The sequence below is a fragment of the Molothrus ater genome, chromosome 19, assembly GCF_012460135.2.
Source record: "Molothrus ater isolate BHLD 08-10-18 breed brown headed cowbird chromosome 19, BPBGC_Mater_1.1, whole genome shotgun sequence".
Taxonomy (NCBI): domain Eukaryota; kingdom Metazoa; phylum Chordata; class Aves; order Passeriformes; family Icteridae; genus Molothrus; species Molothrus ater.
This window is the reverse complement of record NC_050496.2, coordinates 7,843,518-7,867,186: the sequence shown is the minus strand read 5'-3', so window position 1 is coordinate 7,867,186 and position 23,669 is coordinate 7,843,518. Positions and strand designations below refer to the sequence as shown.

At 43.6% G+C, this 23,669-nt stretch overlaps 1 protein-coding gene across 1 annotated transcript in view; it reads right to left on the bottom strand.

Moving 5' to 3' along the window:
- Nucleotides 1–817: 817 nt before the first annotated feature.
- HLF (HLF transcription factor, PAR bZIP family member) overlaps nucleotides 818–23,669 on the bottom strand; it is a 35,604-nt gene continuing 12,752 nt past the window's right edge. The window contains exons 3-4 of the mRNA XM_036394502.2: nucleotides 7,545–7,765; nucleotides 818–4,628 (exon numbers count right to left, since the gene is read on the bottom strand). Coding sequence (XP_036250395.1) covers nucleotides 4,413–4,628; nucleotides 7,545–7,765 — 437 coding nt within the window. The 3' untranslated portion in view covers nucleotides 818–4,412. The remainder of the gene's footprint in view (nucleotides 4,629–7,544; nucleotides 7,766–23,669) is intronic.

Genomic DNA, 23,669 nt, shown 5'->3' with positions numbered 1-23,669 from the left:
TCTTTAATGCGTGTATTAAAATATATTAATTTATATTACAGCTATGTATTTAAAACTAATAAAAGCATGCACACAGAAGGGAGATTGAGTCAGTGTTTTATTAAAACATACATTTTGTGCATAATAGGTACTGTGTATTTAAAATGCAGACTTTTATAGGTAGTCTGACCTATTTATCATGCTCTATACCCTGCTATAAATATACAGATACATATGTACACATGTTTAATAACCTGTATACAGGAAGGGTTAGTCCTGAATCATAGTTTTTCTCTCTCAGGCTGTATCTTTATATAAACTAGATATCTAAAAGACTGTAGCATGTATTATCTGTCATGTGGACCATATAAAATATTAGCTATAATGGAGAGTAAAATTAATGTTATGTTGCATGCTACAATAAAAAGTACTCCTTGATATCCAGCATTTTTATGAATTTACTGTATGAATTTACAGTGAATTAAAACATGATCACATCTCATAATATATAAAGTGTATAATGTATATATGGAAATGGTGCTTCCACTGTACCACTTCATTACTTTTATATGTATGCGTATATATATATATATATGATATATCTTTCTTAAAAAAGTAAATAGTACTAATTATAGTATAGTTTGAATTATTTCATCTCATGTAAATGCACATTTGCTGTGGTTATACCCAACCCTGGTGGCAGCTGGGAAGGTTGGGGAATATTTGCCGCCCCCAGATTAGCTGGGATCCATCCCCTGGTGGGACAGACCAGAGGATGGGGGAGATAAATTCCCTCCCAAAAGTCCCATGCCCTGATACACCAAAACAAGCACACAGCTGAGAGAAGAAAAATTTAAAAGTTTATTAAACATTAAGAATAACAGACAAAAAAAAAAAGATTTGGGCTGAACAGCATACAGGATGCAAACCATTTCTTGTCATACAGATAATTTGATCTATTTGTTAAACTTGTATTTAATTCTGTCTTGTGGTGTTGCCAGAAATACGATGGTTGATCACATATAAGTTTTAATATAATTTTTTTTTCTTCACATAAAAAAGTCAACAAAATAAAAATAAGCTGCACATCTGTATTGTAAAATTACCTGCAAAAATAATTTTAAAGCAATAATTGGGGGTATTACAAACCCACAGAGGCAAGATATTCAAATGAGAGGGGTCTGAACTGATCCCATCCCTGGTGCTTGCTCCAGCTCCTCCCCTGCATTCTCAATTTCTTGCTTTTGTGGATTCAAGTCAGAACTTATTTCCATGGTGCTTGGCTTAGTGACTTCAGCACCACTCGAAACAGAAGAAATACCCCCCCTCCTCTGCCACGGGCTTTCCACAGAGAGCCCCAAGGTGCTCAGATGCACAAATCCATCTCCAGTCCCACTGATTTCTAGAGGGCATTCTTTTGTAAAAAGAAAAAATCCACTTCTAAGGTTCAGCAAAAAATGAAAGACAAGCATTTTACCAATGCTTATAGTGTAATAGAGGTCAGTGAATTATTTAGATAAGCTATTAATTATTCTGCAAATATATATATTTCTATTTTTATAAAATTACAATTTCTTATACCTAAAAGCTCCTTCATGAGCAACAAAGCCATCAGAGGTGTGATGAGCCCAGCTGAGCTGTCCTTGGGAACTGAAAAATGAGCTGAACTTCCATTTATTTATTTTCATTGTTATTTCAGGGAGACAACCTGGATAGTGAACTTGGGGATTTTCCAAATTTTAAGCCCACACATTCTGCCCTTTTTTTTTTTTTCCCCAGGTGAGCTTTTCAGAGCAGCCAGAGTGCCTAAGTCCCACAGGAACTGGGGAGTGCCCAAGTCCCACAGACCCCTCAGAAGTCCCCAAACCAGAAGAAAGGCTGTGACAGCTGGGACATTCCCAGGGCTGGGATGGGACAATTAGGCACCAAAGTGGCTCTGGGACTGCTGGGCAAGGCCAGAGACCCCAACTGTGCCTGCCAGACCCTCCTGACCCCTGCAGTGCCTTCTGCTGACCTTCAGGGAATAACTCACTGCACTTCAGACCTTCTGTAGCACATGGAAACTCGATTTGCTGCACAAATGGTCCACGGGCAAGCACTGCACCTTACAGGACACCGAGAAGCCAGGTATGGCTGTGAAAAAATACTGGAGAAATGCCATCCATGCAAGGGTGCTTTTAATGCTGACCAAAAGACTGAGTTCTTTGCAGCCATCTCCTGAAGCATGAATAATGATTTAATGGAATGAACAACGTTTTTATTTGAAAATAATGTCAGAACGCTTAGAAAATTGTGAGCAAGATGTAGCACCGTATTTTCCTCACGTTACTAACTGTATGCAGTACACAGAGCTGTGTATAGGATCTGAGCTGTTTATAACAAAAAAATTCAGCTGGAAACAGATTCTAGCAGCAGCAGATTGGAAATTACAATGAGTGGTTTTGTATTATATATTATTTTTCTGCCATTACAAAATGTTGTAATGTCTAATCAATAGTTGACTAAAATCCATGTTGTGCTTTGTCCCTGTTAAACAGTTTCTTTATGTGTTTCTGATGAAAAATAAAAACAGTCTCTCTTTTTCAGTAATATGGAAAATCCTGGAAAGCCATATTACTTCCATAAAAATTTAATTTAAAGCACAGAACATGCCAGTGTGCCAGGCTTAAAATTACGGATTTAAAAAAAAAATAAAACGACAACCAACAAACCCCTAAGCATTTCCTTTCTATACAATAATGGAGAATATATATCTTTGCTATATATTTTAAACATGGAATAGCTTTTTCTTTTTGCTATATATATGTCTTTCAAAATACATTGTCAGTATTTGTACTTGAAAAATACTGTACAAAACGAACATACTATAATTATTCTGTATAAACTTTATACATTTTATAATATCTATCCTTTTGGTCTAGAGTAAACACTTAGATTGATCGGATTAACCACAGTATATGACAACACCATCCCCCTCTGAAATACACCAGTGTCTCTTACATTCATTTTTCAGAAGTCCACTTTATATTAGAACATACATGTTCAAAAGCAGTTTAAAACAATAACGTTCGGAACCATCAGTTCATGTCACACTCAAAATAACAATCACTAAGAAAAAATGGGCTTTGCAAACCAGTGACTTCTTCTAACTGAATAAAAGTGATTTTTTTTAAAACAGCAAGATATAATCCACAGAAAATATATTACAAAACATGGGAAAAAAACAGCTGAATTTAGGTATTTATTCAACTTTTAATCACAAAATGGAGTAACTAACTGAAAACAGAAAAGCCCCTCTGATTTCAACATCAGATCTGATTTGAAGCTATTTAATTTTGTTCTCATTTTCAACTAACAATCCTGCTCCTTACACATGCGCTCCCCCACGGCAGGGACACAGCCAGCATGCTCATGGGAACGTGTCTGGGACTTTTTGGAACTCCTTGTTAAAGACATCGAGACTGCTGTTGGGTAGGGAACCATCCCACGTCCACTGGGAACATCCGGGCAGCATGCACGCAGGATTATTGCTTCAGGTACAGGCAGTGCAAGGAACACACTCTGTGCTCTACCAACAACTCCTACCTACCTACCTGGGGTCCGTGGAGAGAAAAGGAACCTTAGTAGCTATAGAGAAGCCATTATGGGATTTATCATGAGTATAGCTAAACTCAGTCTAACAGCACTTTTTAAATCTGAAGACAATTATTACCAAAACTTAAAAATACAACAAAAGCGATCTATAAATTAATAGTTCTGCAGTGTAGTACTAAATTATTATTTGTGCACTTTATTAGCATGTTAACTTTTCTGATTAGACAGACTTAAAACGATAGCTTGTTACTCTCGAAAAAAACTGAGATCTACCTTTTTTTTCTTTTTTCTTTTTTTTTTTTTCTTTTTTTTTGTAATTTATGCTGGGATCTTTCCAAGTAAATCAGGAGGATGGAACTGATTACGAGAACATAAAACCCCTACTCTGAAGCAGCACTGAAGGAAAAAAAAAAAATATATATATATAATAAAAAGCTTACTATGGCGGTTCTCAACAGTCCAGGTAAAAATGTGGCACCCTTTGAAGAGGGCTGATAAAAATGGGAAGTGCTGAGATGCGCACGCACACGCACAGCCACGCACATGCACACCCACAGACACAGACCTGGGCACACACGTGTGCACACACACACGCAGGGACATGTACACGCAAACAAAAAGAAAAAAAAAAAAACAACAAAAAACCAACGTTAAGTCAGTTTTGTTTCTGCTTCTGGTAAAGTGCTGAAGACAGAAAGGTTGGTTTGGGTGTGGTGCTATCAAACAGGAAACACATTGTCCATCTAGTCAAATACCAACCCACAACAAAGAAAAAAAAAGAAAAAAAGAAAAGAAAAAAGAAAAAAAACCCAAAACACCCCACCTCCCCCACCTGGGATTTACAGGGGGCCGTGCCGAGCTTCGTACTTGGCCAGGACGTTCTTGCACTTGCCCAGCTCTTTCCGCAGGTCGGCCACCTCCTGGCGCAGGGCCGAGTTCTCCTTCTCCAGGAAGGAGGCGCGGATGGCGATCTGGTTCTCCTTCAGCCGCCGCGCATCCCGCGAGCGCTTCGCTGCCATGTTGTTCTTTCTGCGCCTGGCCCAGTATTTGTCGTCCTGCTCGTGAGACACACAGAGAGGCAAACAAAGGTGTTACATTTTGGTAGAAGCAGAGCTGCCCACCAGGAGCCGCTCCCAGCGGTGCCTCTGGACCGCGGGTGGCCGCGGTGTCACCCATGGCACGGCGGGACCGGAGTTACAGCTTTGTGTGGCACAATCTGCCCTGGCAGCACAGATGCCCTCACATGTTTCTGTCAAAATGTTTACACTAACCCCCTCATTCTCCTGACAGGGAATTCCTCCAAGGAAAAGTGAAGCAATGTTCCGGAGGTACAATCCATCTCCCATCTAGGCTGACCTAGTTAGTCATGTGCCATGAGTCACCCTGAACAGTGGCTGCAGCAGCACTCGTTACCTCTGGCCCTGCTCAGCACTGCCAGCCAACACCTGGTTCACTCTCTGTCTTGCTATCACCCATTTTATCTACTGCTCTGCTCTTTTTTAATGTTCAAAGCACTCTACAGAGCCCCAAAATGTTCCTGTCTGCACCACTGTCACTACAAGAGGATTCCTTGGCACAGTGATCATGACTGTTCTGGGACCAACCACAAAGATTAGTGCAATAGGCTTTGGCTGTGGAAAAAAAAAAACATTGGACAGAAATAGGTCCACTACTCCCTGAGGTTTCATAAGCTAACACATTCCCAAAGTGTTATCCCTGAAGACTTGCCTCTAGATCACCTTACTGCACTGGTGTATCAAAGACTCAAAGTAAGGACTGAATTTCACCTGATTTTTCCACTCTTCCATTGAAGTGGCCTTCAGCAAAATGGCAGTTTTCATGTTGCTTCATAACTGAATTAAGTTCCAGAACTTTGGAACAACTCAGGAAATACAAAGCAGGTAGAATCTCTTGTGAAAAGTGAAATTCTGTCCCCTGCAGAGTATGAGTGATGCAGCCACTCAACCCTCAAACTCTGCCTTGCCAAGTCACAGAGTTCAAACTCCCTCTTTCTTCATCCTAACATGCTTCCAATTCCCCGTGCAGCTCCCAAGAACCAGCACAGGGCACGAGATCCAGCTGCTCCTATGCTGCACTGAGCAAACATCCACCACTCCTGGGTTCTTCTGGCCAGCCTAATCCTGCTGCTCTACACCTTCTGCTGCTGCACAAGGCAAAGCAGGAGCAAAACAACTGCTGGCAGGAGGGCTCTTGAACTGCTTTCTATCAGTTTGGCTCAACAAAGAGTGCAGGAATGCTGATCTGGAGCCAGCATTATCTCTAAATGGCTCTTCACCTGTACGTAGATGGGCCCCAGCAAAATCCTCTGAAAAAACAAGCACGCAGCAAAAAGCTGTGACCCAAATCTTGTTTATAATTTCCCATCTCAATTCACTCCATAAAAATCAGCTTTAAGCAATTTATTAGTGTGCCACCTAGGCTTCATCCCTCTTTATTTTAACAAATTGCTATGGCAAATCCCTTAATCCAGGCCTGAAAGAGGTAAGGCTGGCATTTCCAAATCACATGCAGCCCAGAGACGATTGACTGGTCTAATCTGCTTACCCTCCCCCAAAACCCAGAGGCTCCACATGCCAGGGCAGGAGCAGCACTCGGGTCAAGCACTCTGAAAGGAGTCAAGGGCAAGTGATGGGATGATCCCGAGGGAATGAGAGACCCTGAGCTCCTGCTTCACTCCTGTGCTGCACTGCTGGGCTCCACCTCTGGCCAACAGGACCTTTGCCAAAAGCTTGCTTTGATGAATAAGGGTACCTGGGAGACGTGACAAACTCCAGCCATTCCTGCAGCAAATACCTCTCCCTGGGCACTGCAACCCAACAGGGCATCACAGGCAGCAGAACTTGCCCAGGTAAGCAACAAAGTGCAGGCAAACCTTTGTAAAGGAAAGCTGAGTGACAGCAACCTGAACATCACTGCAATTGTGATTTCTGTGCTTTTAACTTGCACCACAGCATGCTTAGGGATAAAAATAGTTTCTTTCCCTAATGCTATCAATCTGGTGCAAACACATGGCATCCCAGGCTCCCTGCACATGCAGCCAGGGATTCCCACTGACTCCAACAGGCTCTCAGGCTGTGTCTCTTGGGGGCAGTAGCAACAACAGAATGAAATTCTGCCCTGACTGCCTCTGATAAAAGAGATTCTCTTGGAAAGCACATACCGGGAAAACAACTTTGCAAATAATATTCAGAGTGTTTGATAACCTGGATCAGTTGATCAATTTTCCTGCTATCTTCATGCATTTTGCTCTTCACATCTCAGAAGCAGTGAGTGGCACAGACTCTTTCTTCTAAAATATTGATGTTGTATTGTATTTTACATATTGTATTAAAACACATCTCTCAGCAGAAAAATTCTGTTTTCTTCTGTTTTCCTATCACTTGTCTAGATTCTTTCACCTGGATTAGTGAATATATATTAGTGAAATAGCTTTAACTATAGTGTTCTCATTCATTATTAAACACAGAACTACAGCAATTTCCGAATAAGACACAATATACTTCAGTATGTCATCAGGGTCCTCCATTCTCCTTGAAGGATTCACAGCCTGTGCTGAATAGTCAGAGGATGAAGATAAAGAAAACATGAACAGAGACAGGACGAAGAAAAAGGAAACATGATCAGACGAAGAAAAAGGAAACATGATCAGGCTGTTTCATAAGTGGGAAATATGGGACAAAGCAAGCTTGTCCAAGGTCAAGCAGGAAGTTTCTGGCATACAAAGGAAATGAATACTGAGCTCATGAATTTCAACTGTTGCATAACTAATAAGGGACATCCTCCCTTCAGTCTCATCCAGAACCCTGAACAGTTTTATTCTACAGCAAAGTCAGATTTACATGGAAAGATTTACCTTACATGACAAAACAGATTCATGCTCCAAATCTGTACCTCAGTGAGCAACTGTCAGAGACCCTGTAGGAATCACCTCGTCACCAGTTCCAAATTACCTTCAGGTCATCTGGGATGAAGACTTTGCGAGCTTTCTTAATCATGGGCTGGGGTTTCAGCTCCTCTTCGGAGAACTTGCGCTTGCGAGGATCGAACATCTCCTGGCCAGGAATGCTGGACAGAGCGAGATCTGCAGGGTCAGGTTCGTAGCCCACAGGAACTTGGATAGTCTCAGGATCAATGGGGCTTGGTGTGTTCCGGTTTGCTGGCAAGATCTGACCTACAGAAATACAGGACAAATACAGCTGGGTTAGAAAAACATGTTAATTGTAGCAAAGGTTTTTAGAAGATCTCTACAGATTTTACAAGCAATAATTCTTTCAGCTTTCCCTTCAGATTTGGTATATATGCTTACTAAATATTAGATTGTCCATTCTGCAAGGTGCATATTCTGACCCAGACATGTTCATGGCCTTTATATTCAGAATCTGTTCCTAACTCTGGTTGCTAATCTTGGATTCCAACGTAACATCGCTGAATCCAACACTGGACTGCAGGCAGAAGATATATTGCTCCAACCTGTACCACTTCATTTGGATCCCATCCTCTGGAACAGATCAGAAGTACTGTCATTTACTTCAGATCTATCAGCATGCTATAACCCCTCACAGTTATACCTCTGAGGGTATGTTTATTTTACAATCAAACAATGTACTGTACATGCCATGAATAGCATCTTATGAAAATGTACTTTCAGCTGTGCTGAAGCACTCCAAGGAGACTGCTATTTATTCTTTATGAAATCCGATCAGGGATATTCTAAAAGACAGTGAAGGAAACCAGTGACATGAAAGGCTACAATGATTCCTTAAAGATGCTCTGCAAAAATTAAAAAGACACTCATCGATGCTGCATTTCTCTTTTATGGTATATAAAATTTAATACAAAGGAGCGTATCCCCAGAAAATGAGCACTATACCTCCCATTTTACTCTTTTTGATTTTAGATAAAGCCTTCAAGATCCTACAACACCAATGTGGGCACCATTCCCACTAAAAATCCAATTTAAAATCTCAACCAAAGGCTCCAAAAATAGGATCCTGAAGTCAGCTGCCTAAACATGGACTATCCCTGGGGGCAGAATTTTCAGAAGTTTTCACATGCCTCAGAAGTAGAAGCCTCACAGACTTCAGAGGGAGGCCTTCTGATTGAAGAAGATATTCTTTTATCATTTTAGCTATTTGCTAATTCACTTTAGCAATATGATGGCTTTCATGATAACTACAAAAACATCCTGTGGCTGTGTAATATTTCCTTACTTGTGCCCATGTCTGCAACATTTAGGGTGTAAAACAGTAAACATTACATGCCATTTCTAATTCCAAGGCCAACATTAACAATGTAGTTTTTATTTTAATAATATGGGAACTGCACGGAAAATGCACCGGGGGAATTGCACTGCGCAGGGCTTGCTAAGGGAGAGCTTTTGTAACTCCTATTTTAGAGCTGATAAAATCAGCTTCCAGGAAAGGCTGGTGAGGGCCGGGGAGAGGAGAAAAGGAGGATCAAAGTTATTAAAATATAGATGCGGCTACAGGAGAGGGAGCGCGAGGAAAGGATGCTGCTGCACGCATGGTGCCACTGCGGAGCGCTGCCGCCCCGGCTCGGATGGGGACGCGCTGCTGGGAACGTGGCGCTGCGCTGTCCCTGGTTAGTGCAGCCGGGAACTGGCGGTGCCAGGGCTGCTCCCCGCTCTCGAGGCTAGGAACGCGGCGTTTCCGGCTGGCACCCCGTTAGTACAGCCGGGAACTGGCGGTGCCAGGGCTGCTCCCCGCTCTCGGGGCTAGGAACGCGGCGTTTCCAGCTGGCACCCCGTTAGTACAGCCGGGAACTGGCGGTGCCAGGGCTGCTCCCCGCTCTCGGGGCTAGGAACGCGGCGTTTCCAGCTGGCACCCCGTTAGTACAGCCGGGAACTGGCGCTGCCAGGGCTGCTCCCCGCTCTCGGGGCTAGGAACGCGGCGTTTCTGGCTGGCACCCCGTTAGTACAGCCGGGAAGCGGCGGCGGCCTTTCCCCGGCGGGTGCCGGGCGCGTTCCCGGCGCAGCGCTCCGGGATAACCGGGACAGCCGCGGGGAGGCTCGGCCCGCACGGCTGGGGCCCCGAGCGGCTTCCCACAAGCTTCATCCCTCCTGGAGACGGAGGAGCGCGGGCTTGAGTCACCTCCCCGCCCGGTGTCACCTCCCGTCAAGGGACGCGCACCCGGACGTGGGGGCCGACCCATCGCTGATGGATGGATGGGCTGCCAGGGGCTCCTTTGAAGGAGCCAATTTACAAATTGCCAGTGGCTTTGAAGGACGAAACACAGGAAAAGCTCCTTGGGTGAGTGCCTCTTCCGCAGCAGCCAGGTATTCCTTACTGCAGACAAATACATAGATGAATGCACCTACAAATGGTGCACTTTCTGTAATACTGATAAAAATGAAGTAAGACACGAGCTCTGAGCACTTTTATAATATTTCTGGTGAGCCTGCAGGGTGTTTCTAAAAGTAAAATGGATTGTGAAATCTGGCCCAGCTTTCTAATTGTCCCACGTGAGAGCCTGTATTTAAGTATTGCTGAAGTTCTTGATATACAGGATCAGTTTGCATATTATCATTTATCCACAATGCGCCATATTACACAATTACATGAGCTCTGTAGTCACTGGCCTCAAGAAATTTTACAGTATCACCTTAAAAACAGGGCAAAAATGCTCCTTTTAGACATGGGAAATTGAGGCAATGCATCTTAGCAACACAAGAGCAAAACAAAGAGCGATGCACCTCCACAGCAGTCTGGGAGAAGACACGGCAGTCAAGGTCCTGCCTTGCACCCTCCACACACAGGTTTCCTCTCCCCTGCTTTAGGAAACTCTCACAACTACAGACCTGGCCCTTCAGCAAACACAAGATGTTCCAGTGCCAGTGAGAAGCTCGTTCAAGGGGAATGCTGTTCACCAAAGCCTGAACAAACCATGTGTCTGAACACCGTCATGAGGAGACCCAAGAGTGCTGCCCTGTGAGATATTCTACACCCACATGGCACACACACCTCTGCCAGTCTCTGTTCTGTCATGCTCCTGCAAACGATCAGCAATTCCATCAAGAACAGACTTAACAAGAGTATCTCAAGCCCCAGGCAGAAAAACCAGAAATGCTTTGTCCAGCATTTTACGTTGGGCAACTCCTGGCACCCGGGACCTTTTTATTTATTCTATCAAGTTTTGCCAATACTGCAAGCCAGGAACCTGTCTTCGTTAGTTTGCTGGCCAGTGGCCATGACATCTCTGCGGTGCTGGAACTTGTCATAATCCAAGGGGACAGCGTGGGCTGTGCTGGCCTTGGCTCTGCTGTCGCTGCAGGAGTGCGGAGCGCGGCCTCGCCTTACATCGCTCCCCGGGCTCCTCTCCCCGGGTGTGCTCGGCACTTTCGCTCTGCATCCTCCTGCCAAATTTGTTCGGGGTGTTATTTTTATGCACTGAATTCCTCGCAATCAGAGGTAGGTCAAATAAGCACAGCAATCTGAATGTCATGTGCCCAGCAGCCGACTAATCCTTGCATCAGCAAGTTTCCCAGCTGTCACAACAGCCACAAAAGGGCTGCTCAGAGGCTCTGATGCACAAGGAATCGGCCAAGGAGGAAACCCACTCTGCAAGGTAAGGCCCCTCAGTGCCCAGCACGGGAGCCAGATGCCTCTGCCAGGCTCTGCATTATTTAAACACTCTGTGCTCACAACAGCGGCCAAATTTTCACAACAGTGAAGTGGCTGGACTGTTTAATGTGCTTAAGCTTTGTTCTCAATGGCGGATGATGACTGCCAAGTGTTTTGGAAAGAACTTAGCCCTCTATTTAAGTTGCTGAGATGAGAACTCTTGAGCATTAAGCTCTTTTGGAAATCCAGCTGCAGAGCTCCACGGTGGTGGTGGTGGTGGAAGCAAGCCGGGAACAATTGTTAATGGAAACTTCCCCTCATACCGCCCTAGTGATGTGTCTCAACCATGGCCTGGAGAGACCACAACTGTGTCAACACTGGCCTTTTGTCTGGAGCCTTTCCCACTTATAGAACTCCACTCAGTCAAGAAGGGGTATGCCAGGACAGACACAGCTCCAGGTGTCTCCTGGCAAAGGGACCAGCAGGTTTTGACAACCCCAGCAATTCTGCTGCCCTAACATCTTGCCCTTGCTAACGCTTTTGGTGTTTCTCTGGCAGATATTAGCATAGTGGAAAATTTTCCATAAAAAAGGACTTAAAAGAAAGTTTGCTGTTCTAATCCTTTCAATCAACGTCCTCCTCCTCCCAGCAGAGACTGCCAGTGAGAAGTCCAATGTAATGGCAATATTTTCAGTCTGATTGCTTTTTCAGAGAGAAGTGGACTGAGGCCATTCGCTTGTGTCATCGAGGTGACCAAACTGCTGGTAAAAAAAAATAGAAGCTTTAAATTCCTTGCAATAATTAAAATTCCCCATTCAAAAGTATAGCAGCATTTTTGTACACGTACAAAACCTCAAATGCTGATCTGGTATCATAGGGAGTTCAATCACCACATCCTGACTCTTAATTTCCCCTTTTTGAAACATCCCACCTACCAGCTGTGCCCAGGAGAGTGAAGACAGAAATAACCTCTTCAGCTGCACTACTGCTTGGCAGACTTCTTATCTGTACTGCGAGAGATCCCTGGTAAATAATGTGGAACACAATTCTGAATCATTCAACTCCCATAGAAATGTGTCTGATTTTCAGAAAATCTCCCTTCTCACAGCCCTTCTACACTCCTCATCAGCTCAACAGCTGGCTGGAGAACAGCACCGAGATGAAGAAAAGGGAGTGAAAATGTTCTAATCAAAATATTTTTCCCTATTTTTTACACACATTGGAGGGAAATAAAAGAGGAGTTTCCTACTCAATTTATTAGCAGCCCAGAGATAAAACATGTGTTTGCTAATCATTTTTCTTTATATAAACGGAAGGCACTTTGTGTGTGTCAGTCAGGCTCTGCAGCACAGTGGTTAAACTGCCAGATAATCCTCACCCAGAGCTACTCCAGAGCTGTCCCTGTATGTTTTCCAAGCCATCTATCTCCTTGGCAGCTGGCCAGCTATTTGGGATAGCTCCCTTACTCCAAATCACAGCCTGTCCTGGACTAATCTGTCATCCAACTCTGCATTAACTCCTTCAGCGTCCTGAAGTTCTCTCACTGCAGAACCCACAGCAAGAGTGCGGGAATCAAGACAGGCAAAAATCCCCACAGGAAGCAAAGTAAAAGGGGTATTCTGGAGGTCAGGATTTATCTAAGGGCAGCAGCATGTCATGCAATCATTCCTCACCTACAATATTATAAGCAACCTTTTATCTATCCTATCTTACTCTATGTAATTTCCCTGCTATTAGGATTGTAGTTGTTTTCCAGAAACCAAATCATTTAGGTGGATAGGACTAAAGCCACACACTGGAATCCTCCTGCCCTCAACTGGAAGGACAAACCAAACCACTCTCTGCCTTGGGATGAAGAAAACACTTCACCTCTGGGTGTGTTTATGCAAGCAATTATAGGAGCTTTATTTTCTTTCCAAGCAACAGGAAATCTGTGTATTTTGACCAGGGCTCCAAGCTGGCATGGACATTCCCCTATTCCTTATCTTACACAAACTCGATTCTGCTGAACATGGGGTGACTGCAAACACTTCCTGCAGAAAGAAGGATCTCAACCCAGTGCAACCACAACATAATTCGCTGCTTTTAACACACACTATAGGACTGGTACACAAAAGGGTTTTTAAAATGTGTACTTTTTGAAGATATCAGCATTGTTTACAAACCTTGTGCATTTAATTATGAAAGAATTGTCATCTCCCCTCTCAGCATTGTGTGCCTCCAGCTCCAGGCCTCTACAGTATTATCCCAGGCAGGACTGGTAGTTTTATCAAGACTGTCTAACGCTTCCCATTAGAGGATGCTGTCTTCAGTTCCTTCAGCCTTTGCCAGATTTCAACCATTCTGTTTGGATTTCTTGTGCACCAACTGCTTCTGCCAAAATGGTTCTGCAGTTTCCCGAAGAAGGTTCCACGAAAAATACTTTGTTTTGAACCTGTTAAAAATTTCTGGCAGACTTCTCACTGCAGTGTGCTAGTGGCCTGTGCACTGGAAGAGAGAGGGCAGCTCCTGGGTCAGTGTTACTTCAGAGAGCCACAGAACAGTTTAGATTGGAAAAGCTCTCCAAGATCATCAAGTCCAACCATAAACCCAGCACTGCCAACTCCACCACGAAACTATGACTTCAGTGCCACATCTCTGTGTTTTTTAAAAACCTCCAGAGCTGTGATGCAACCACTTCTCTGGGCAACACGTTCCAGCTGTGGGCATGCTCAGGCTGGAGGAGAAGGGGAGGATTTCATTGAGTGATTAGGACTCAAAGCTGAGAAGGGGGTAAGGAGGTGAGGAAGGTGAGGATGGCAGACTGGCAGCCAAAGATGAGAGGGAGAGAGCCTGGAAGGGGAAGGTTGTTCCAGCAAAGGCTGTGATGAATGCACTCAGTAGAAGAGCACTGTTGAAGGGAACAGGGCAGGATGAGCCTGTGCTGATGGTACAAACACAGCCCCAGATTCCCAAGTGCCACAGATTCTCTTCAACAAACGAAACACTGGCAAACCTCCCTGTCTTCCTTCAGCTCCTTACAGCAAGGGTCAGTTGTCATCCTCTACTCAGTCCCACCAGCAGGACACTGTGGGGTGCTGTCAGATCCATTTCTACTCATTTCCAATGTGCCTGTTGTAAGAGTGGGACATGAGAAAGTCTAGGTTTTCCTTTCAATTTGTTTTTAAAATTAAGTGCAAGAGCTGTGTCAAAAGTACAGTCATGGTTGCAACAATCTTCCAAGTTTCACATACTACCTTTACCTGGATTCTCTCCTCCTTAAGGAGACACTTGTTTCACTCATTTTAATTTACCCAAATAAATCCATATAATATTTGCCATAAATTATTCCAACCTCCTGTAGAGAAACAATTTCAGGAGTTCCCTCCAGCACTGACAACCACTGCATCTGTGTACTTCAGAAACAGCTTCTTCCCCACAAGACTCCCATGAAAGAAGGGGCAATACTTACCCTTGCAGATGAAGCAGTACAGATATTTTAACTCAAATCATCATTCTCTCAGGTTAGCAAATATTGTAGGCATTGGCTGCATTTCAAATAGGACTCTCATGGGCTTCTGCAGCTGTGGGGCACAGGTGAGAGCCACCCAAAGTGTCACACTGGGCTCCTCACAGAAAGGGAAGCAAACACATGGTGTGACACATCCACAAAATCAAATTAATTGCTCATAATTCTGCTGAAACTTCAGCAAAGTCCAGTCTCTCCAGACAAAATCCTTTGGTCCTTCCTGCCAGATTTTCCCTTCTTCTCTTGCTGTTCCCTGCATCCTCTCACATCTGCAGTAAATGAGGTCAAGATCCAAGATCCTACAGACAACCACTTCCTTCCTGAAATGGCCCAGATTCAGACCAGAGCTGCTCTGAGCTCTGCAGGCAAAATGGGAAAAGGGGGAAGAAGAGGATATAATATAATTAAAGCCTGCATTTCCAAGGGACAGAGTTTGCTATCCAAGGCTGCACACGTGGCCTTCAGTTGTGTGCTTGCAGATCTTCGAGGGACTCACTGGCAAGCCCTGCCTGTGGTTACCATGGAGTGCCTGCAATACACTTTGCCTGCTGGCCCAGCAATGTTCTGCCCTTCAAAACAATAAACAAACAAATAGAAGGCACCAGCAGGTAAAATATTCCACTAACATCTCCTGGAGTTCAGACTCATCTCTTCTGTAAGACCCATACTCTGAAAGCCTCCTTGGATTTAGCCGGCGTGAAGGCAGCACTTATGAGCTCAACGAGGCCCCATCTCTGAAAACAACCAGGAAATCCAATTTTTATTCCCTTCCAATCTACCCCTGCAAGATGCCTGACAGGAGTTGCTCCTGCTCTGAACAATTCCCTTGCAGAATGGCTACGTGGAGGAACAGAGGGTTTGATTCTGCTCCAAGGACACCGAACAGGGATTTTAAAATTCTTGAAATCATGAATTGATAAAATCTTGAAAGTGTGAAATCCACAGTGCTCCTAAATGCCTTTCTGATTTTTCTGTAGGATGCAGCCTTCCTTACAAAGATCAGCCAAGATGGAATTCAGTGGGGACAGGGCCTGAAGAAGAGCTGCAGGGAAGAATGTTCACACCGGTATTTAATTTTAATTTACACTGGGCTTAGAAGCATGTCTCAGCTCAAGATGCTTATGTTCTCTGGTATCTTGGAGCTTCTTGACATCCTTTGGCATATTTTTGTTACCTGGTAATTCACATATAGCAAGATTCCTCAAGAACTACAGTAATTCTTTTCTTAAAGGGAAGATTCCAGAGAAGCAGCAGAATTGTCAGCCTCCTCTGAAGGAGACAAAAACATCCATTTTCCTTTCCTTGGACAATTATGTACCCAACTTTAATAAACCAGTAGATTTAGACAGAGCCCCTGGTTTAGGTAACAGCCTCATATAGCACAGAGTCACAGAATCACAGAGGTTGGAAAAGATCTCCAAGATCATCGAGTCAAACCTGTGCCAAATCCCCACCTTGTCAGCAGTGCAGAGCACTGAGTGCCATGTCCAGGCCTTCCTTGGACACTTCCAGGGTCTTGGACTCCAAGCGTCCCTGGGCAGCCCCTTCCAATGCTAAACCACCCTTTCAAAGGAGAAATTCTTCTGGAATCCAGCAAGAACCTCCCCTGGTGCAGCTTGAGGCTGTTTGCTCTTGCCTTGTCCCTTGTTCCCTGGGAGACCCTCACCTTGCCACAACCTCACCATCCACAAATGTGCCCTCATGAGGAATTCTGCTCAAAACAAAGACAACACTTGTCCCCAGGATGTGTCTGTGCCACTGCCAATGTGCTTTTAGACGCTCCAGACCAAGTCAGTCCCTCTCCCATTGTTCTGTTTATTTGTCTATCTAGGACAGCACTCTCTCAGTAAACAGGTCTTGCAAAGAGCCCTCCTGTAGTTCTGACAGCACATGCCACCCATGACTCATGGACCTATTACCCAGTTCTGGTATCCAAGCCCTGCTTGCCTGGGTGTGTTATCAAAACACAGCCAAGGGAGATTTCAGCTGGCATGGAAAAGCCACGTGAAACAGGTACATTTCCTCTGCCTCCCAATCAGCAGCTAATGGGGAGCCCGAGAGACAGACAACAGATGCTATCAGCAGCACTGGAATACATCCCTGAGGAAAAGAGGTCACTGGGCAGAGTTACAGAACTTGAAAATCTCCTCTTCTCTTTTGATCTGCTCCGTGCACACAAATCTGAACTATGTGTTGCAGTCACTTCTTACTTTTTTTACATTTTACATTTCACTAAAACAAAGCACACTTTTTATGTGACAATTTATTGAGGGTGATTTGTATAAAATAATCACGTTTTAAGAATTGGAGCTGCCAGAATGGGAACACACTGTTCCCATAATCTAAGGAAGGCAGAGTACATTTTATTTTCTCTCTGCCTTAAATTAGGATCCCCTAATATGTTTTGGGAGAAAAAAATTCCAAACAAACAGCAAAACCCAAAAAATTATACTTGGGTTGTTACAGCCCAGTAACTGCAGAGGTCTAACTTGCTTTTATAAACTAGCTTTATTGCCAAGGAGCACACATAATGTCTGTGTGGTTGTAGATTTTTCTCTATTGATGCATTTATCTCCATTTATAAACCATACAGATGCATCAGGCCTGGGTAGCCTGAAAAAGGGGAGCAGAGGAAGGAAGGCAACATGTAGCCACTTAGGGAAAATTCCAGGAAAACAGGCTGTTGAATACTGACACTACCCCTGTGTCTGCAACTACTTTACTGCAGCTGCATAAAACAGGTTTTGGTGCACTTCAGACACAGGAAAATCAGGTAACTTCAAAAAGCAAGCCTAATTAAAAGATATTACAGCACTGAACACCAGGCACTGATAAATTCACTTCTAAATGTGAGGGAGTCACTGAGCACCAGAAAATGGCAAGAAATGCTTTGCTGAGGAGCCTCCAATCCCAAACTAATGCCTGCAGAGACTTCTGTGCCCCATAACAGCTCTCACATGGACGAGTCAGAGCAACATGCACCAAAACCTTCCCAGAGGCAGTGAAAAAGGCTGGTGATGGAATATCTCTTGAAGAAATCCTGGAATTCTAATACTTACATTCCTTCTTGTTTGCAGACCTCCTCTGCAAACTGCCCACAGCCCTGAACTAAGCCTCTGAACACACTACTATGCATGTTCTCAATGCAACAGGCATGTTGAACCTATGAAGATGGTGATCGATGTCAAAAATTAAATTAAAATGCCCCAAGACACAAAAATCAAAGCTCCCTTCATTTATTGTGCAGTGCATTTACTCTGATGCCTTCAGGAGGCATGTCAGCAAACGGGATCCATATGAGATTGCCATTTTTTCTAAACACTCTTCCCCCAGTCCACAAGTAATACAGATTTTACTCCTGCTATCACACACAGCATAGCTCTCCACTGCCAATTAATGACAAAAAAAAACCCCATTAATATGTTAAGTGAATATATTTTTAAAATTTCAATATATTAAAAATAATACATTTTAATGTAACCTTAAGGCCAGTATGCACTGGCAAATCATTGATCAACTCTCTGCATACAGGAGCTTTAAAACATGGGAGTTGGCATGTTAGAAACACAGAGGTATGGAGAACCACTATTTTAAGCTTATTTGGGAAAGGGAAGTGTCCTTATTCCTGAGACTTTCTATGTCTAAAACACTTAAAAATTCACATTAAACACACCAGTGCTTTACAAGCTGAGGTGCACAGAAGAAAATTGACTGCTTGGCTTCCTTTTTACACTGGGGGTTGTCCCATTCTCTGCAGAGACAGCACAGGCCTTACAGTATTCTGTTATCTGGGGCTTTTGGGAGGATTTGGGGGGAGGACAAAATCCTTCATGGTCTTTCCCTCCTATTTCCAGGTCACCTGCAGAATTCCCACAGTGTGCCCCTGTTCAACACAGGATGGGGTCTGCAGGAGTTGGCCATGTGGAAAAGGTGATTATTCTGTGTCAACATGGAAGGAGAAGCACTGGACAGCTGGAAAGCACTGCAGGCTGAGGGCAGCAGCAATTCATAGGCTTGGAAAATTATGTGGGCTTTACCTTTTACACTCCTGTTAACTCTGATTTTCATGAAGTAGGTGGTGTTGCTACAGCAACTGTCGTATCACATCATTTCTGCTGTCTCTGTCACAAGGATCATCTTATTTTATCTTAAACTCAGATATGCAGCTTTTCTTCAGCTATTCTAAAGCCCTATGTATTTTGGATATGAAAAAATTATACAAAATAGAGCTGTGTCATATAAATGTGGTTTTTTGGTTTATTTAATGTAGCAAAGGTTATGGAACATTTTTATTTGTTCTCCTTTTACAAATGCATAAGGAATAAAGAAAATGGCATTGTCAGATTTATGGTGCTTCAGATTTTCAGAAATAAATTAAAAGAAGATCTCACAATGAAGATGTTTCATGCCACCTTTAATGTTCTCTCTACAGAAGCTAACCCTGTGCTCCTGTGCACCTCAGCAGAAGTAACTCATCTATTCACAGGTGAAAACATTTTGCTTCCTCATGCCCAGGCTATTTATGCACCTGCATTCCACAGAACTCACACCCAGCTCAGATGCTGCTGCCCACCCACAACACAACCCCAGCCCTCACCTGCTTGACCTGGAAGAAGCACCTCCTGAAGCAAAAGTCCCAACCCACCCTTACCTGGTTCAGAGGGTTTGTGCAAGCTGCTGGGACGAGGTGGTCACCCAGCTTTGCCTTGCTCAAAAACCCCAGAATGTGGCTCTACCTCTTTGGCCTCCATTTTCCTGCCTGGAAAATGTCTTTTGAGGTTCAATGCACAAGCAAAGCGTCTTTTCCATTTTTGTTATTAACATGCATTCCAATGTGTGCAGTCACAGATCTTATTTTTAAAAATATAAAAAGCAATGTGGAACAGTAGTAAATATTCAGTTACACTCTTGGAATACTCGGGAAACAAAAGAAAAGCCCTACCTATAGTCAAAGGTTATTTCACAGACCTCTCAGCCAGTACAGCTCAGACATCCAGATCAATCTCTGCCACAGCCTAAGACAAGGAGTATTTAGATCTGCTTCCTCCTGAGCATTTCCAGCCACCTCCAAAACCATCAGTGCAGCCACCAAATTACACTCCAGTGCTCCAGACAGGTCCTGGGCAGACAGAAATCTGCCAGTGTGGATCCTACCTGTGGGCAAGGACTGTATCTAGTGCACCTGGTTAATGGCCACGTACAGAATGAAGATATCAAACAGCCTTCAGTTCCTTCAATTGCTTTGCAAACTTCATTTCAGTGCCCCTGGTACTTGACAACTGTTCTTGAGCTGATTTCAGAGAAATGAGTTTGCTGCAGTCCTGCTGTGCACGTCTGTCCAGCCCCCTCCCAAAAGCTTGGGAAACTGTTGGCAATTTCCAGCAAATTTGGCAGCAAGGCATCCATCCCCAAGTGCTACCAACAATCTTTGTGAAAACAATGTCAATGAAAGAAGCTCTTCCCTCCCTGGCTGCAGGAGCCTCATTACACATCAGAGGACCCACGGAGGTTGTGCTGCTCATGGAGCCAATTCCTTGGGCAGCAGGTAGGAAGGAAAAAAAACGAAAAATATTCACCAAGTCACTGTTTGTTAATGGCAGTCATGAAAGCCATTTCAACCTCTTGTTCTCTACTGGAATTGAGAATATCTCTTCACTTTATCCTAGGCACTCATTTACTATTTTCAGTAATTAAGAGCAAAATTATTTGTTTCACAACTGCACTGTCACTTGACAATCCCTCTGAATTCCAAGTAGACACATCTGGTATTGATAGCCAGCAAGCAGCCATGCACATGGTCTGTCTTAAAAATCAATGCAGAAGACAGTCAGATGTGGACAGCCCAGCTGTCTGCTATCATCTGAGCATTTATTTATTCTTATAATATGTACTGAAAACCAGAACTCTACTAGAAAGAGCTTTTTTATATTATCCCCAGCACTTATTATGCAAGCAGTTTAAGCCTTCCAACCAAGACACAGTAGGAGTGTTTGGGAATCAACAAATTTGCTCTGGCAGCAATGTAACATTCATTACTGGCTTTGAAGTAAGGAGGGGTTTGGTTGGAGAGGGGAGTTTCTTGTATTTTCCTAAGAGTATGTTAAAATGTGGACAAAACGCTGATTGAGGGAGGCTGGGTAGGACACAGCTAAGAATCAGAATGCTGTAGATTTATGCTGGAAGCTGCCTGTCTGTCCCAGCTGAGGGATGCAATCCTGGTGTGTTTTTAGTCTGTAAGAGAACCCCTCTGCCCCTCTCCCCTGGACTCTCCCTGCTGCTATTGCCACGTTACACACCCACAACTACTCAGGTCTGGGGAAGAACAGGTTAAACTTAGTGAAGAAAAATACCACAAACAAGAGAAACACCTTTCCTCTTTCTGCTTAACTGGATAATTGGTGAGCAGGAACCTGCTTGATGAGTTTCAGCAGCTCCTCCAGATCAGCCAGGGCTGTTTCTGAGAGGGGCTCAAGCTGCCAACTGGATAAACACCAACAGGGCACCCCTTGCTAAGGCTTCTGATAAATAAAAATTTCCAGAAGGCAATGAAGCAGTTTGTATTCCAAAGATCCATCCAAACCCAGTAAGAGCAGGGAGTTGAAAAGGCAGAGTATTTTATAGATGTTATATACATCAAGCTGTCTTACAGTCAGAATAAATAGATGAGTTTAAAAGCAAAAAGAGGGGATTAAATAATTTTTACTGCAGTGGAGAGAGCGCAGCAGTAAAATTCAAATTACTAAATTAACAGGTTCTGTCCTAAGAATTTAAGGGGCCAAGAAAATTCTAGTCCTGCTCTGTACAATCCTCTGGGCTTATTATTTGATACCATTTATCTATGATGCAAAGATTTTATTTAAGTACTTAGTGATTTTTGAGTCCAGCTGGCTGAAATAAAAGCATGCAAGGATTGATTTTCACATAAGGATTATCTTGTCCTACCTGTATCAGATGTGTGTGCAAGCACGTGAGTTAAGAAAACTAAAAACAAACAGAACCAAACCCTGGTAAAATCTTGCTGTAATTTCAAACCAGTCCCAGCTGTACAATCACCAAAGCAGCCCCTATGGCAATCACTGTCCATATTATCATCTTCATTTCTATTTATTCACATCAGTGTTTCAATTAACTCAACACTACAACTGGCAAATAAGCATTTAGACATGCTGGGTTTTAAGATCAAGACTCAAAGCTCTCCCTTGCTGAGGCTCTGCCAGTTGACTCCAGATGAGAGCCTCATCACTGGGCTTTCTCCCAGGTTCTCTCCTCTCTGAGGATGCAGAAGAGACTAAGAGGAAGCAAAAATATATTTATATTCTAAACAACAACATACAGATTTGGTGAAAAGTATTTCAGCTTTGCCAGTGTTGATCTGTTCAGACACAGCTCAAAGTTTCTGATAAAGTAACCAAAACCCCACAATTCAAGAAGGCTCAATACCACCCATCTAAACCAAACCAACCAAACCCCTCCACAAACACTGGAGGAGAGGTGTCCCTTTGGAAGATGACAGGAACTGCCCTTCAAACACTGCCCCTTGCCCTCATGTTTTTATCCCTTTCCCAAGCATTATGTCTTTTTGTACTGCTTTTTCATACAAGGGTGCCCTTGGAGATGTTGGGGTTTCAAACCCAGAGCCAACTTTCCAAAACACACTGCATTTTGAAAAGCCCATTTTTGTTTCACAGAGAAATAAAGGAGCTTGCATCATAGGGCCTTTATCCCCCCACCAAACTCAAAGCTTCCCATACAGTTAAAAATCAAATCCAGCTTTATTTTCCTACATGAGTCAGGCTGCATGCAAACAGCTTCTGAGGAAGGCAGCTTGGGGGGGAGAACCGAAGGAAGAAATCCAGAGAAAAGAAATTCTTCTAACAGCACACTCCTATTTTCCCAGGACATTTGCGAATATTTTCATTTTAAAGCTAGAGGAAAGCCACCCCCTTCCACCCCAAAAGAAGTTTTAAATATTATAAAGACACACAAGGACACACTTTATTATTTTAACAATTACTGCTATTTTCAGGGCTCCAGCACAGTTACTTCCTTCCATAATTGGACTTCAATCAAACCCCAGTGAAGCTTTTGATCTTGGAAAGAGTAACAACACAGCTCTGTTATCAGCACAGAGGGGGAAAAGAGTAGGACATCCAGCATTTTTCAATAAAAGAAAGTTAATTGCTTTGACTTATATTTATCAAAGGTCACAGCTACAAGTTCTGAGTGCACACATAACAGTGCACACTGACAAATCTCATACAGACTGGGCAAAGTGTTGGGATTATACTATCTGTGTGCATTAAAAAAAAAAAAAAAAAAAAGAAAATAAAAGAAAGAAGAAAAAAGCAGCAAAACAATGCTAGATTACTATCCAAATATACCCCAGTGGATGTCCTGCCAAAGAGCAAATATGTGGCTGTAAGCTCCAAACTGAAATAAAAGCTTGGCCAGCAGCCCAGAGCTTCACTGTATTTTGCTCAGCCAGCCATAATCTGGCAGAACAGAGTGAACACATTTGCAGCCACGTGATGGAGAAGCCCGTCGGGCCAAGCTGATTTCCTTGTGTTGGTTAAATGTGATCTTCAGACTGTACACACCAGCAGCTTGGGGAAACGTGAGAAAGTGGAAAACAACCAGCCACGGGCTGCAAACTGAAGGGCAGCAGAAAAAATTACTTGAGTTTGCTTAAAGGTTTGGGCTGCCAGTGGTGGATTTTAATGAGGTGCTAACTGGGCTCCCAGGGCTGAGCACCCGGTTCAGCTGGATCTCCACTGGAGTTACACACCACCAGCTCCTGCAAGGATGATAGAACCCGGTTTGGAAAAGGCACTGGAAATTCATTGTTGGGACAGGACTGAGAGCTACGCATCAGTGTTTCAAAAATGCAAAATGCTGGGTGGCTTTGAGGTTCACACTGAGGAGACTCAAAGGTGCTCAGGCCAGGATGTGGCCCAGGATGGTCGGATGGTGCACATCCCCCAGAGCTC